The 17,307-nt window shown below is 40.7% G+C and overlaps 1 protein-coding gene across 3 annotated transcripts in view; it reads left to right on the top strand.

Annotated features, from left to right (window-relative positions):
* Positions 1–6,767, top strand: part of calcr (calcitonin receptor) — a 43,258-nt gene extending 36,491 nt beyond the window's left edge. For all 3 annotated transcript variants that reach the window (XM_048994120.1, XM_048994122.1, XM_048994123.1), the window contains one exon: positions 1,723–6,767. In XM_048994120.1, the coding sequence (XP_048850077.1) occupies positions 1,723–1,944 (222 nt within the window). In that variant the 3' untranslated portion in view covers positions 1,945–6,767. The remainder of the gene's footprint in view (positions 1–1,722) is intronic.
* Positions 6,768–17,307: the final 10,540 nt, after the last annotated feature.

The raw sequence follows: 17,307 nt of genomic DNA, 5'->3' as shown, positions 1-17,307 counted from the left end.
CACGAGAGACCCCGAACAGCGCTGCAGCGGAAATGAGACACGTTGGAGTACTGAGCATGTGGCACAGAAAATTGTGAATTACCAGCTTTTACAGGCCTAAGATATATTATGTTTTATGTGTAGAAAATTGTTATGGGTTTGAAAATAGGTCAGATATTAGCTCATGCATGAGCTGTCAGTGCCTGTCACCATCAGGGCATAGCACAAATAAGCTGGGTGTGTCTTCAGGACAGATCCAGCATGCAAGAGATAGAAGAGGCACTACCATGCAATAATTGATATTCATGGGAATGATAATGATTCATCCTGTGTTTGTTGGTATTTCTGCATTCCCCCCCCCCCCCCCCCCCCCCACTCTCAATGGCTCTCTGCCCGATTTCCTCCTCTTCTGGCTACGGTAACACGCCACGTCGATGAACCATTCAGGACAAAGCGCAGGGTGCCCCTCGGAGATGTTCTGAAATAAATCATCTCATTTGAAAATGCAACCGTATCAAGCATACTCAGTTCCCTTCAGTCAAATTAAATGAATACCATTCTCATTAGTTTTAATAATGTAATATTTTTGCAGTTACATTTGCCAGTCGCTACGAAATAAGACTAAAAACATACTTGTTCTATGTGTAACAGATGGGGAAAATTAAATTATTACAAATAGTCTGCTGACAATTTTCAATCCTATTAATTCCTCTTAAAATAATTTGCTGCATCCTATGTTTAACATTTTCCTGCTTACATACACATGCGAAATTTCTCCCATATTAAGAAACCAATATGGCTATGAGCGTAATGCTAATAATACCGGCTGTGCAGTGCGTTGTGTTTCAGCCCATGGAATCACATCAGGCGCTGCTATACTGACCCTACCATTCATTCTAAATAGGAACGTCAGCTAGCTAATTCAATTAAAATAAATCCTACGTTCGATAAAACCCCACAATCCCCAAATCAAGGCCCACATGGCACCCAAGGCAAGCTTGACCTTGTGCCCCCACCGCTGCCACCCTTTCAGCGGTTTGCTAAATCGGCACTCCCCCAGAAGATGGTGCCCTAGGCAGCCACCTGTGTCACCTAATGGGTTGACCAGCACCACCTTCAGTGAATGAATCCTACATCCCTCCATCTTCAGTTGTCACTTATACAAGCAGGGCTGCTGACACATGGAGCCTATCCGGCCAGTAAGGCAGTATGTACCCTGCATAGGATGTCAATATATCACAGGAGCAAGTAATTCCAATGATTTATCTAACTGGATGGTTAAACAATTGGCGATTCAGCTGGAAATCAAATGGCAATCAATCATCCGTGTCCAACAGGACCCAAGGTGTGCAGCTGAGGTGCGTTTTGACAAAGTGCTGTAGGGAACTAAATGCGATTGTCATCTAGTCTTCTGACGTGAAGCTGACAGCTCCCACAAAGACTAACGCGGAGGCTGATGGATGTGGGTGGCACATTCCTCTTCATGATCTTCAGAGTTTACCTCAGTTCCCTCCAGGCACGGCTGAAGGATCTCTGTCCTTTCCAAGCCCTGCTGCCCACAGTCGGCCAAAAAAAGAGGCGGTCAGTGGTTGATGCCTTAGAACGCCTCTTCCAGTGATTAACTTTTCCCAGAATGGTTTCAAAGTGTCTTTCGACATCCCATTGTACGCATCCCCTTTGTTTCTTGTCAAGGCCGGGCGTGCTTGTGTTTCTGTTCGCGTCATGCGCTAGCGTGTGTTTCAGGTGCAGGCCGTGCTGAAAAGGCAGTGGATGCAGTACAAGGCGCAGTGGGGCCAGCGTCGGCGCGAGCACTGCTCCATGCGCTCCACCTCCTACACCGCCACCTCCATCACCGAGATGCCTGCCTTCGTGTTCCACCACGACTGCACCAGCGAACACTTGAACGGGAGACACTCGGAGGACTCGGAGCTGGTGGCGCTCAAAACTGGGGAGACGTATGCCTGACAGGGATGGTCGTGCCTGGGAAGAAGATGACGACGACGAAGAAGGAACGTGGCTCTGGCGAAGCCCCACATCGCTAACGAAAAGGCCCATTTCTCCACCCGAGCTGTTATGTTAGGTGTCCCCCGCCTGTGACTCCTCGGCCCAGGGGAGATTAACTTAACGCTTCATTACATTGCTGCTGCTTTCCAAAATAGGGGCTACATGCTAAGTGTAGCCTATCTTTAGCTGCTAGTCCCAGACCCTCGTGGGCTGATCATGCACCAGTGCTACTGCCATGCAGATACCAAAGTGCGTGACGATCGCTAGACTGGGAAGTCGTTTGTCGGTACTGAGCCAAACACGGAAGGAATCGCGGCATGATGGATCGCGCTGCTTTCCGTTGATGAGGAGGTCGCCTTCTCTGGTGCCTAAACTCTCGGGTCTTTGACCTGATCACTCAGCATACATTAAATGATATTCTTTTTAGCGCCAATTACGTTGCTCTCTAACGATTGTCGTCTATTTCACGAAGCCTTTTTGCTGTTTCATTGTGTCAACGCAGCTGTGGACACAGTTTTCCTGTCACGTAAGGGGCATGGCAGCAGAAAGAAAGATTTTGAGGGACGTTTTAGATTTTAAAAAAAGACTACTGATTAAAAAAATACATAAAATCCAAATAAACAAAACAGCAGAAGAATGAGTTAGCTGTACATTTATATTGAATAGGCGTTTGTTATTCGTTTGAGACTACAGTTCAGTTTTTGCATTTTCTTTGGAATTTTGTTTTCCGAAATGTTATTGTTGTGGTTTAATGAATGAAGACATTTGTGCTTGTATGTTTTCTTGCATTTTTTTGGTACGAGTTGTTTTCTTTTGGCTGACACTTAATTTCTAAATAAGCTAAGCTGTGATGTATATTCACATGTTCACCATTTGTCATCTGAGATTTATTATTCTTTGTAAAGATTCCTAAGTATTTCTGAAACCTAAAGGCAAAAAAGAACAACATGATTGAGTTTGAATGGCTGCAGTGTATTTTTCCAGTCGAATGAATTGTTAATGTAATAGTTATAGCTTAACACCACTTGAATTATAGACTAAAAAGTCTACAAAAACTACAGAAGATTTCAATGATATCTCGATGATATTTGTTGCATATGAGCTTCATGCAAGTAGGCCTTTTAGATATAAGTTTGCAGTGGATTACAGCCTGTTTTGCTTAGAGTATAGGAACTACAGTTCCAACTAAAGTGTACAGTGTTCAAAAAAATGGATGCATATTAGTTATTATGCATTAAAAAATCTTTTTTATTTTTAATAATCCTGATATTCAAATAGTAACCTTTACCAAATTCCGGAAAATTTCGGAAACAGGATAAATAATATATAACTGCAATATATAAAATCTTGTTTGGTGGGATGATGAAGTTAGAGACTGCAGCTTTCACATTACAATGCGTGTGCAGGGACTTCCTTTCAGTTGGCTTTTCTCTTTGTCCCAGTGGATTTGCAAAGGCCATATCTTCCCAAACACGAAGCAGTAATCCCTTTTTTAAAACAGAAGGGTGATCACACGGAGGCGTGAGTTTGGATTAAATAAATTTTAGTCCATTCATTATTACAAAGCAAAAACATTGTCACAAAGACGAATCTTTAGATAAATAAGTATAATGTAACTATAACATGTAATACCTTAAAAATACAATAAAATATCTACATAGATCAATGCTGCCACTGACCTGGCTAAGGGCGGGGTACCAAACTTTTGGTACTAAAAAAGAGGTATTGCCGTTTTTTCCATTAATTTCCAACCCAGTTATAGTACCAGTCCCAAAGTACCAACGTGGCAGAGGACCTTGTTTATTACTTTTGGGCGAGACTAGCGAACGTGTTTATTGTAAGAATACGCAAAGTAGATCCAGCCGGAAAACAATGATTAACAAAGAAAAAAGATAAGTAATGATAACGGATGTATGGACACCCAAGGAGGAGACCCGTGCTTAAACTGTGATCTGTTTGGAAGAATGGATTCACAGGAGATCTGGATGGCATGACAAGAATAGAAAATCATTTGCTAAAATAGCCAACTGTATGGAAGAAATAGGACACATGCATAACGCAAAAAAGTGCTGCTTGAATATTACAATATTCAAGCAGGATTATTGTAGGCCATAGAAAAATGAAAGACCATAATAACAAAAATGGCACCAGTCACTGATGATGTCATTCTGGGCCAGTACCAGCTGAGACTAACACAAAGAATACCATGGACTTCGGTACTGTTTCGAAGTACCAAAAGTTTGATAGCAGTGGAAGACCGACATAGTGTCTCAAAGCAGTTACATCTGAATGTTAATGAAGTTAAAGTTTTTTTTTGTCTACTGATTGTTGACTAAGACACATTTTCCATTTTCATCAACCAACCAACCAATCAATCGGTTGCATTAATTAACTCTCCCATTTACTATGCTCCAGGGGAGGGTTAACTAGTTAAAATTAGACTGCCATGTAGACATTAATTATAAGCAGAGTTATGCCGGATAAGAGAATCCCAGTAAAAACACCACTGTTGGCCCAATGTATGTGACACTTAGATGCTTCCATCATGTTATGTTTCTTTTCCAAATTGACTGACGTGGTTCGAAACACTAGATGGAAAAATAACTGAAGGTTCTATGAGTTAGCGATTAAATACCACACGCCCTAAGTGAACGCTTAATGAATACAAAACGCCTTAGCACCGTGTCTATATATATAAGCCTATATTTTTAATCCATCTGGTAGCTGACAGCATGTGGAGAGGAATGAAAGTGATTCAGATGGCAGCTTAATGAACACAAACCCCACCTACAGGCAGACTGCCCGGTACGACCACCTTTGTGGGTCAGACTCTGCTCTGTTGACACTTCTAACAGCATAACAGTGATATTTTTGGTGCTTCTGCTGAATCTGTTTACCATTACTAGCTACAGGGGCAAGGCTAAACAAAGGACCCTTGCCCGTCCAGTGTCATTTCTGGATGTTCACCGAAAACACAACATTGTTCTTAAAATCAAATTGTTCATATTTAAAGAGGACAGAACCTGTCAGTGTTTCACACTTACTCTAAGTGAAATATTTAATTAGATGTGTGACTAGGGGTATTCTTACGTAAAATCCTTGGCTATTTTACCCAAGAAAAAATACAGGCATTCCACAGAAACATCCATCCGTCCATCCATCCATCCATCCATCCATCCATCCATCCATCATCACTTATTCTGGTTAAGATTGCAGGATTCTTTAAAAACATCCAAACTACAAATGCCATGCATTTCTACTTCTGTGTCTAGTACTCAGATAAAATGCCATTTGATATAATCATTGCAGTATTGCAGTAATATACCGTATGAAGCATTCATTTACACAGAGATTCAAAGTCAGTTTTTGGTTCGATAATCATTCACATGCAAAGGAAACACAAACACACACATACACATACACACACACAAATACCACATGACCACCTTAACCCCCACCCTGCCCTAACCATAACCATAAGTAACCAAGCAAAATGCATGAGTTTTTGCATTTTTAGTTTTTTTCAAAGTAGTTACTGATTTTTTTTTATAAAATTGAGTTTTCTCTTACGGGGATCAGGAAACCGGTCCCCGTAAGGGAAAAAAAAAACTGATATTTATTACCTGTAGAAGGTCACTTAATGTCATCCTCCGATTCAGGAGAAACTGTATGATTAGCTGACGGTCATCTCTACCACAAGAAAAGAAATTTGCTTCTGCCCTCTACCTGGCTGGTTTTTGGTCATTCCCAGTGTCTCCTGTTTCACCTTGTTCTTCTGTACTGCTGCCTTAGAAAACCTGAGCCTGGAAGCAACCTGCCGCTCAGTGCAACCTTCTGCCAGCAGAACCAGGATCCAGGATTTAACCAGCATTTTAAAATGCATTTTTTTTTTTAAATATGGAATGGTCTCATTATTTTCCAGAGCTGTATTAGTAAGTGGTGGCTTAAATATGGCTAACCCTGTATTTAACTAACTTAACAGAACTAAGAAAAGAAGTAATATTTTCAAAACACTTTGGGGAATATATATATATATATATCTCTCAAAGAAATCTTTCATTACATGTTGCTATCGATATCCGGTATAAGTTCACTAATTAGTTTGACTGAAATGATGTGGTTGGACAATTTGACCAGGATATCAGTGATGGGATCTACAAAAGTGATCAAACGTCAGAATAAAGAACCTGGTCTTCAAATATTTTTGCAGATTTGTACAGTTTGTAGCCTGTGGAAATATGTTTAGTGCTTTGAAAGTTATTTTTAAAATGTATATTTTTATATAAATTCTTGTCTTGTGACTAGACCTGTTATGTTTTAGATTTCCAGACAATCAACCAGTACAACGTTAAGTCTCCATTTCCTTTGTGTTTGCCTCAGCTGCTTAACACAAGTGGTGTTGGCTACAGAAACAGTCCTCAGATTCCTTCCCATCCCCCTCTGTACATTTATGAAGTTTATGAAAAGCATTTTCAATCGATAATATATCTGTGATAGACACTGTGTAGTATGTCTTGCTTATACAACTAATATTGGAAGCAAACGGGGATATGAAATGTGATGACTTACTGTTGCTGTCAGCGATGCGATAATGATCTGTACAGTCTTTACTAACGAACCTACCCGCAAAGCCAGCCATTAACCGGTACGGAGCCGTCAGCCACATCTCATTTTCAAGCATCTCGCTTTGTGAAAATTGTTGTTTTTGTTTTTACAGAGGCAAATGTGGGAAAAAAATATTGGAGAAAGTCTGTTTATCTGCTAATAAAGACCGAGGAGCTCAACGTTGCAAAGTTGCATGCGTCTTTGTCAAACAGCACTTTTCACTTTTACCTGTTTATAGAGCGAACACAATTACAGTTCAGTATCTTTTGTTCTCAAATACACCACCGGACCCTGAACCCATATACGATCTACTCAAATCAAAATTTTTATTTGCAAAAAAAAAAACGCAAAACACAATTCATTTCCCAACATAGTCAGAAGCAGCACAAACAATGAGCCTATTAATAACACCAAGGATGATTTATTTCCTACATTATTCAGTAAAATTACTGGTGACAGACAGTTCAACGAACAGCCAAACTGCGGATAGAATATCAATTATTACGGTAAATTGTCTTCCAATGTATAATGACCAGAGTCACCATTTTACAGATTTCCTGTAAGAAAGTGAATATAATTTATAATGGTATTATCAACAAATATTTGGTGCTGGATATTTTCTCCGTTGTCTCCTGACCACCTACGCCTGAGGATATGTAACACGTTTTCATTCTATGCCAATTGCCAGGTTCAGGGATTTCAACGAGGTGTAAGGTGGTACAGTGCTTTGTTAGAAATATGCTATAGGGGGGTTTCGAATGTGAATGCAGAAATGCATTTCAATATAAAGCAATACATCCCGGTATACTGTCAAACAACGCATAATTTAAAATCCTTAGAAAAGTGAACAGGCTCGCAAGGCAATATTTACTAGCCAGTTAGCCTGAGCCAAACCCAAATGCTGTCCTTTTACCATATTTTATGCACACCAGCGAAAAGGTCATGCCATATTAGGGTGAGAGGAATAACTCAGTGCGACTTCAATTTCATTTTCGGGCAGTTTCAATTCAGAAGGTTGTCCATTTAGAAAATATCCATTATCCCTTACAGAATAAGGACGACATCGCTAGCGAGGCATGTATGAGGACATTGGAGAACATTCGAAAAAAAATGTTCCTGGAACTTCTTAAGGACACCTTTGAAATAACGTTTTTTTTATCTTGTTATATGGGTAGAGGGAAAAAGAGATGTGTTTATTATTATTATTTTTGTAAGGCTGCTTAACCCACATGAAACTGAGATCCTGGACTCCGTTTTGCTTTATGCTGTTTTTCACCTCCGGGGGAAATTGTCAAGTCAGCTCTGATGAGACTGGGCTCAGTCACTCACTCCGGCATACCTGCTGGACCAGTCTCAACCCCCCCCCCCCACCCCCACCCCCCCCCGAGCAAACGTGGCCTGCAGGCTCCTGTGTACCTTCTGCTCATAAATCCATCTTTTCCTCACACCCTTATCTCTTGGTCATATTTCTACTCGCTAAAATCACGCAAATTCCACACGGAAAGCTTATATGTGAGCAGGCGCACACTAGCCGCCGGGAAGTTTGGGAATTTTTCCCCGGTATGATCTACCAGGGGGGCCCAACCTGTCAGTCGATCTCAGCAAATTTCAGGATTGCAGGAGACAACCAACCGGTTGACTGCGATCAGCGTAATATACCGCCTACCCCCCAGTCAGCAGCAAATTTCCAGCTTCCTTTTTGTTGCCAGACCACATCTGTACATGAGAAGCATTGATTTACATGAACACAAATGTCGCACTTATGTGTATTGGGTCTTTTGAATGGTCTCAGGGGTATAACAGTATATCATTATAAAGATGTGGATTTTTTGGGAAATCTCACCCTATTCTATCTATTGGAAAGTTCCGCCCTCTTGTTGTACAAAAAAAATGGAACGACCTCATCGTTAATATTCCTGCCGACCATTAGTCTTGGAATCTGTTCATTTATCCATCACCATATCCTCAGGGAAATAACATTTGCAGCATCTGGTCAGCAGTTAGTCTATTGAATGGGAATACCAATCACCTGGAGGAAGATTTTGGAAAAGACCCACAAGTAAAATAATCATTACAAATCAGCATCAGGTATCTAGGTAAAAGATTCAGCTGATAAACCAAGAGAGGAGCAGGACCCTGATGCTAATGGTCAGGCTTCTCTTACTGGGGCAGCGTGGGGCTCTGTGTCCATGATCAGAATGTTGCAGGTGCAAAGGCCACGGATCACAGAGTTATTCCAACGTCTGACACTTGAGCAAAAACCAAACCCTAGTTGCTACGGGGAATGACTGACCCTACTTTCTCAGTTGCACCTCACTTCAGATAAAAGCATCTGCTAAATGAAATAATAATAATTATAATAATAAAAATGATAGCTCACATGTACTGCTAAGTGGCACTCAGCATAATGTGACATCCTGCGTCATCCATGTATCTAATAGTGATTTAACTCCATTCCATGCTGTCTTTCTGCTATAATTTCTGCTTTCTGTATGTATGTACACTAGTGGTCAAAACTGTGGAAATGCCTAGTCATTTTTGGCATTACGGTTTAAAACTTACTAGATGAATACTGGCAATAATGTTTCTAAACAATCAAAGAATGTTACAAATATCATACACTTGGGGATTTTATAAGTAACTGGAGTAACAGGAATAAAGTTTTGCAGCCTCTGGAAATTGGAAGTGTTTCCACAATTCTGGCCACTGGTGTATATATTATTGCTAATAGCTTAAATGCTCAGATGTAAGAGTTCCAGCCCTGTGGCGGCTTGGGCCTGTAATCATGCTCTCGGCATCCTGCCCGACCGAGCCGGTGCCAAAAATGTTAGCGAGGAGGAAATTAAATGACCCGCCCGAGTCACCATGCTAGCAGACAGCGGCTGGGCTGTGTCACTTCCTGGCTATTCTACTGCCAGCCAATCACAAATGCAGTCACAACAGGAAGAAAACAATGCACAGATAAGGGGACACCTACCAACTGTCCATCAGAAGAGCGGTCTAGCAAGCCAGTCCATAACCCCACATCACTGTTATCACCTGTCAGCACAATAACAACAGCATTTTGTTAATATAGAGAATCTTTCGATAAAATGCTGCAAAATATGATTTAATGTGATGCAGCACTGACATCATTCCAAAACCCAAGGACAGTTGATCTGCACCCTCTGATGTGCTTAGACATTTTACAGATGGCTGCCATTACATTGTGGTGGAATCAGAGAATTGGGATTCAATCAGAATCATGTCCAGGTTTACAGCTAAGTGTGTCGTGGCCTCGGCTGACTCATTCACTCACTACAATATGGTGGCTGTCTAATTAAATGTGCCATCCGCACCTCCGGTCACCGCGACATCTGCTGTCCTCTCGGCAGCATCACAGAATGCTAATACTTTAGCGGTGGCACCGCGGCATTGTGGGTAACACTGAGGTTCGCCTCTCTGTGGATAGAGATTTGAATCCCATCTCCAGCTCCACAGCACACGTGGAGGTTGCACGTCCCTCTTGCGTTTGCACGTCGTACCCCTGTCTTCCAGCTTTTAAAGCTTTTAAAGCATCTAAAGACGGTGGATCAGGGCACGATACATTTTCAGGGGTGTGTATGTGATCTGCAACACTCCACAAAGAAACAGCATCCTGTCCAGAATGCTTCTTCTCCTGTACCCTGTGATAGGCTCCATGCTTTAGCGCCACCCTGTACTGGATGACTGATTATGGAAGATTCATAGATACAGAGTGACTGTGAAGTGCCCTGAGAAGGAAATTTCCAGGGTTTTACCCAAGGCACCAGAAGACAGAGCCAATAAAACACTCTGCACTATGGGCTTTTACGCTCAGGCGGTACATCGCAGTACATTACAACAATGCGTTTGGTTTTCTGATCCACAAGTCAATATAGCTTATGCAATGTAAAACATTTTAGATATTCAAACAAAGCTCTGTTCTGACTGTATGTGTGTTCACCTGCTTGGATGCTACTCAGCCATGTCTTATGGGCACATCCCGGGACTTGAAGTTCCACTTGAACCGAGAATCAGTTCATTTGGCTCTCTTATGTGAACACAGGTCAACATAATTAGATAAACAGTGCGAAATGGCAAGTCCGTCAACAACTTTGGGGATTAACGTCGCTGGACTGGCAAACATCTCTATCCAGAACAGCTGCAGTGTGTCATCAAAGGCTGCACTTCAGTAATACCCTGTAAATGTTGGTAATATTTACTCACAAATTTACGAGTGGTTTCAGAACCCTGTAATTTGCGTTATGAGTGTATCAGTTAGAAATGGGGTTTTTAACATGTTTTGTCTAAAACGTTTCATATATATATATATATATATATATATATATATATATATATATATATATATATATATATATATATATATATAAATAAAAAAAACAGAATATCGTACAGGTGAAATAAAATAGAGGGTCTGTGGCAGTATGCCTCTATTCAACAATGGATAATTAATTTAAGGGGTGAGTTTGAATAGTATATTATTGTAGTATTTGGAGTGCTGTTAAGGGAAGGTTCTTTAATTTAATTAACCACTACAGTTCACAAACTCCAGATACTTCTAAAGGATGCTAATTATAAGAAACAATCAAGTAAACTTAAATATTGTCAAGTGCCCTTTAAAGCCCAAACGGGCGTGTTCTGCGTAATGCTGTTAATTATTTCATATTCATTAGCGAATGTGGACAGGAACGGCTGAATTTTAATGAGGCACAGACATCTGATGTGACAAACTGGAGCGACCAGGGACAATGTCACAGCTGACTCATCTAACGGTGGAGAGAAAGCAAAATGACCACAGAATCAGTTTCGCTCCAGTGTATCAAATTATACACCCAACATAAAACTGGGGGTGGGTTAGCCTGTGTGACTGGATGAGTGGGAGAAAAATCCAGCCATTTACATAAAAATAATTTGACAGATTTAATAATTTGATTATTTGCAGTTTGTTGGCTTCCAAATGATAGAAATTAATGGAAATATCTGGCATTTCAGATGCTACTGTCCTCAGAAGCAGGTAGAGGCATCACAACGGTGAGAACCATTTATCACATGATTTATCAGAGGGACAGAATGTATTGCAGCACATCAGATTATCTCAGCAGGAACAGACAAACAAGAACCAATCAGCCGAGCGTCCATCCCCGCCATCTTATCTATAAAAGCAAACCTCTCTCTCCGAATTGTGAAGTCATCCCGAATTCTACTCAAAATTAAACTAAGCAGTGAGATCAGAGTTCAAAATCTAACCAACCTACAGAAGAGGTCATGAGTACCAGATCGCAGACCTTATGAGAAAAGTCCAGCCGGGTAACCAGATCAGATTGTATCATTTCGAAATCATGCATCTGCCCCCCATTGTGTGTGATATAACAGCCAGAAATGCGACCTCTATTATTTTATCAAACAAGTCTCTCTGTTCAAGCTTTCAAAGCACAGGGTGGTAATTGACCCATTACTTCTGTCTCTTTGATGAGCCAAAATAGCATGTTTTTCACAGTCATTAGTGAACGTGCGTAGCACAGTGCTTGATGTAAACACAGAGCTTATAGTAATATTTGAAATTTATATTACTATATCCTATTATATATACTATTATATATAATTTTGGTAACTGCATTTCGTAACTGATAAATGAATGAAAGTTACATTTATATAGAGCTTTTCAAGACACCCAAGGCACTTTACAGAACCAATGGGGAGACACTTTAACCACCACCACCGTGTAACACCCACCTGGATGACGCAGCGCCAGTACGCTCTTTACACAGTAGCTAAGGAGGTGAAGGGTCGGGAGAGAATTCACCAATTAGATACAGGGGATGATTAGGAGGCCAGATCTGATAGGGCTACAACAAAACTACAAATATCACTGAAATCCTAACATCAGGCACTTTGGAATGTCAGTTATTTTTATTGTAAATGTAATACTATACACAGAATTTTATGCACTCAGGGAGGAGGTCATCATCAGCTTATCTCCAGCCAAAATCTTTTTATGTACATCTCATTGCCAATTTCCTCTTGATGTCCATGATTCGGTCTTACTAGTCATGTATTTTTTTAACCCTCTTCTCTTCCCTTACAGTGGTCCTGTGTTATCGCAGGAGATACTATAACTTAGTTCAGTGCCTTTGTTGGTTTTAATCGTGCTCCCCTCGCCTTGTAGTTGTCATATTTAACTAGGGCACATGAGGATTCTTCTAAACAAAAAAGAAAAGTTTTTTCATTTCATGCTGGCTGTTTTCATTGATTTCCATGTCTGTGAACCATGAAGCAGTGACAATCTAAAGACTGTAATTTCAAATATGTAAAACGCTAGTTATGTTTCAAAGCTCTTTTGAATTACAAATGTTTTTCATAGATAGGAATTATTGCATGCCTGTTTTTGATTTAACATTTCCCTAACCTCCCTGTCTGTTGAGAATTAAACCCCCCCTCTAGGGGACTTCCAGTCATGTTGATTTATATACAGGGTTCTTCACATATACCGGTCAAAACAACTGGTTATAATGCTTCCAAAATTTCATATGAAAATTTCACATTTCTAAATACTCCGTAAATATCTGTTCATCCATCTTCTAACCATTTATCCAAGAATACAGTAAATATTTAAGCATAAATTAAGCTACAATTATATCTGCCAGTAATATCTTGTCAACTAATTGCAAAATATCTGGAACTTGCTACTGAATCATTCATATATTATGTGGATCCCTAAGAATACATGAATGAAAAATTCTACTGCTGATAGCAATGTGCTTTTTTTTGTCAGACATACGCACTTTGGCAGTTTCACTAAATAATAATAATAATAGTAATAATAATAATAACAACAAATAACGTGATATTTCAGGGTGACATGCAGACCACTGGGTAGCATTGTGGACCCCTGTTTCCAGGGCAAGGAGTCTAGTTCCTACCCCTTCTGCTGGGGGTGGGGTTTCCTTCAGGTACTCTGATTTCCTCCTGCAGTCCAAAGATAGGTGACTCTAATGACGCATTTCCACTGGCATACAGGAACCAGGCCGTACCCGACCAGTATTGTAAAGAAACTCCAGTTAAGGCGCAATTTCAGCTTGCGGAAATTTTCCACTGTAGAAGGGTCAGCTCAGTAAAGGCGTTGCTGGGTTTGGAAGACGACAGTGACGTAAAATGGAAGAGATGCCTATTTACTGCTCATGCAGGATTCATCATGATTTATTATGTGCTAATTTCAACTAGCATAGCTGTAACAATCGGCGAGTTATGTAAGCTAGCCGAAATAGCTTTCGTAAATTTGCATTACAAATCCATTCCATTCGGCTGTTCTATAGTACGTTCTTAAGTAGGAGGTTGGAAATTTCAGTTCTGAGTTATGGGGAATACATCAATACATCGCAATGTGTGATCCTACTACTAATAAATATTATATAGAACCTGCCCTATTATCCTTCCGATTATCCACACATATCAGCGCCGATCACTGGTATCTCTGTGCATTTCAACCAGTCAGGTAGCGATGATGTAACCGGCTCAGTTTTCGGCCCTGTTAATAAGCAGAGTCATGTCAGTGTGGGTATGGACCTGGCACAGCTGACATAATTTACAATGGAAACCATTTCTTCACAGTGTGGCTTGGGTACAGCTTGGTTCTTGTTGGCAGTGGAAAAGCGTCATAAGATACCTCTTTGTGTAAGAGAAGTCCCTCTAAACATCTAATCCAGGGTATCTCCAGAATGCTTGCTGAGACAGTCTCCAGGCTCTCTGAGTCTCTGTACTGGACGGAAGATCGATAGGTGGATACAATATCTCAACTTTTTTGACTTGAACTTACAGACGGCGTGAACTAATCATGACAAATAGTGTCTTTCATAGAAGGCATTAGGTTGCATAAAGCAAGCTTAATGTACGACACCTGAAAGCTTCACTCACTTCCTGGCCAGGCAGCTTAGATTGAGCAACAAGCTCCACCGTTCAAACATTAATATTCATTGAAACAACGAGCTGTTGTGTAATGCGTATGCAGCTTGGTCATGCACATTAAGCCGGCTGCTTGACCAGGTTACTGAATGTGGTCCCACTACGAAGTTATGAAGAAAGATTAGCTGTTAGGAGCCACAAGAGACCTGCGAGGCAGCCAATGAGGATCACTGCCACAGAATACGAACAGAGCTAATTTTGCAACACTTTAATATCTCCCTTATGTGCTGTAGTTGTAAACTTGTTTTATAGGATGTCTTAAGAACAGCGGGAACAACAATAATTTGCTTCCATTTTCATTCTTAGAATTTAAATTTCCAAGCACGTAGGACCAGCCCCTCAAATGCCTAGAGTGAGTTCAAATGAAGTCGGCATTACAAACCCTGAAGAAAAGGAGAGAGATTTGAAAAGATGAAAGGACTGTGTGCTTTTCTGCACCTTCCCGGCATAGGAGAGTTTTCAGCAGCTTCTGAAGTCAAATTATGAGTAAACAGGAGGTCAGAACCAATTTAGGACAGAAAGACAGAAAACCCAGCCAACTCAAATCTACAAACAGATGTTCGTAGAAGCCTTCCTTAGAGAAAACTTTTCAAAAGTATTCAAGAATTCCACCTAGATAAGAGAAATGCGCACAGAAAAACAGTTAAAATCCTTAACAAAGAATGTTCTGGAAAAGGGAAGACCTCATTTACAGAAAGAATGAAGTGAAAGGTAACCCTTTTCAGATGGCTGGAGAGGTTCAATATCCTAGCAAGTCTGAGGACCAATGAAGTGGTCAAATTGGGTTGAGTGGTCTTAGCACCTGACGAACGTGGCTCACAGAAGACTCTCCCAGAGTGATTTGGTGAGCATCCCACTGGGCAGACACAAATGGCATACTCTGAAACTTCTGGGTGGATTAAATATTGACTAGCTTGCAAGTCTCTTGGCGTCTTTTAGGAAAAGTTGGAATACACCACCGAGGAAAAACAGATAAATGGTATTTCCTCCTTAGCTGGTTCCCAGTGTGACCTTCAGCTGGTTGAATGTAAATATGAATAAAATGACAATAAGGACACAAACTAAAAACATAAAAATCCTTTGGACTTTATCGTTACTATTACTTCTTATATGATTTGCAGACCCGTATTTCTCTTGACATCGTACCTACAGTACACCTCTGTCAAGGAAATACATGTAAGAATCCATATTGACTATGTCAATGACTGTATTAAAATAACTACACCTTATAAGCGGCAGAGTTGGGAGTTTGATCCTCTCTCCACTGTATGTGTCTCAGTAGACTTTGCCTGCTCTCCCCATGTGATGAGGGATCCCTTCTACAGTCCAAGGACAAACTGGTACAGCTGACTGCTGCCTCTAAACTGGCGATAGTGTGTAACTGTATATGCCCCTGTAATGGACTGCTATCCCATCCAGTGCACCCCAGCCTTGTGCCTTGCTCCGACTGGAATAGCCTTCTGTTGCACCCCGCCCACCAAGCAGTTGGAAGATGGATGGATCTACTGAAAATAGTTACTCTGCTGGAGCCAGGCACAGAATTCCATTATATATTGCACTGAACAGGTTACTGTGGCACCACACATAAAATTATAGCAGTAGGAGTATAATAGGCCCCAAAAGTGATTAAATAATAACCACGATATAAAACTGTTTGACGCAAAGCAGATTAGCCAATGATACATCCTCCACCCATGCAAGAGCTGGGTAAAAGCCGGATAACGCAAAGAGCATGTACCACTTTGTCTAACTAATAATTCCATAAAGAATAACATTAAAGCAAGACTTTCCCAAGATTTTATTTCCAAAAAGTTATTTGATTGACTGTCTGCATGACAGTGCCACGGGAAACAGACCTCTTTGATTTCGCTTGTGCTCGAGGCCGATATGTTCTGTATTTCTAAGGAGTAATCAAGGTACAAACCTGAATCTTCATCAAGCATTTAGATCCTACACAACTGCAGCACTTTTTACAGTACGGTTCAGCTGCCGCAGCCTTGTTATACAACAGGCCGGCCCACTTATAGACTGGCTGTGATCATGTTGCTAATGATTCACAGTGAGGGGGGGGGCATAGTTTGTTTACACCAGGGGTGGGCAATCTTACCTGCAAAGGGCCAGTGTGTATGCGGGTTTTTGGGATAACCTTTAGGTCAGCTGTTCACACCCAGGTGTGAGGACTCTTCAGCCAATCAGTCGTCTAATTAATAGTCTAATTAGGGAGTCACAGCGAAAACCTGCACCCACAGCGGCCCTTTCTAGTTAAGATTGACTACCCCCGGTTTACACGCACATTTTAAAATATAAAGCCGGCAGAAGTCCATCCAGTCTAAGACGTAAAATCCAGCCCAGCTAATTAATCATGGTACCACTGCAGATTACAATTTATGAACAAATATGGCCGTTTGTCTACAATTTTACACAAAAGGAGAATACTGCCTTAAAGAAAGTGCAAGACAGATGAAATTTATTTCTGTTTGCTTTGGAGTTCTTATGAAGTCATTCACAGTCATAAACACAAATTTACACTTCTGGGGAATATCAGACAGATGAGCAATATTACTTGGAAAACTGTGATGAAGATATTGACTTTTTTCAAGATGATGTATTATAAGTGTGATAGGATTTGAGCAATTTCATAAATATGCAAACGGGATTCTTCTCGCACCATAAGAAGGCGTTTATTAGCATGCGGATTTTGTCTGAAGATCGTCAGTAGCAGCAGATCTGGGCATGTTT

Source organism: Brienomyrus brachyistius, chromosome 23 (assembly GCF_023856365.1).
Source record: "Brienomyrus brachyistius isolate T26 chromosome 23, BBRACH_0.4, whole genome shotgun sequence".
Lineage (NCBI taxonomy): Eukaryota > Metazoa > Chordata > Actinopteri > Osteoglossiformes > Mormyridae > Brienomyrus > Brienomyrus brachyistius.
Note: the sequence above shows the minus strand (reverse complement) of the source record. Positions and strands in the feature narration are given on the sequence as shown.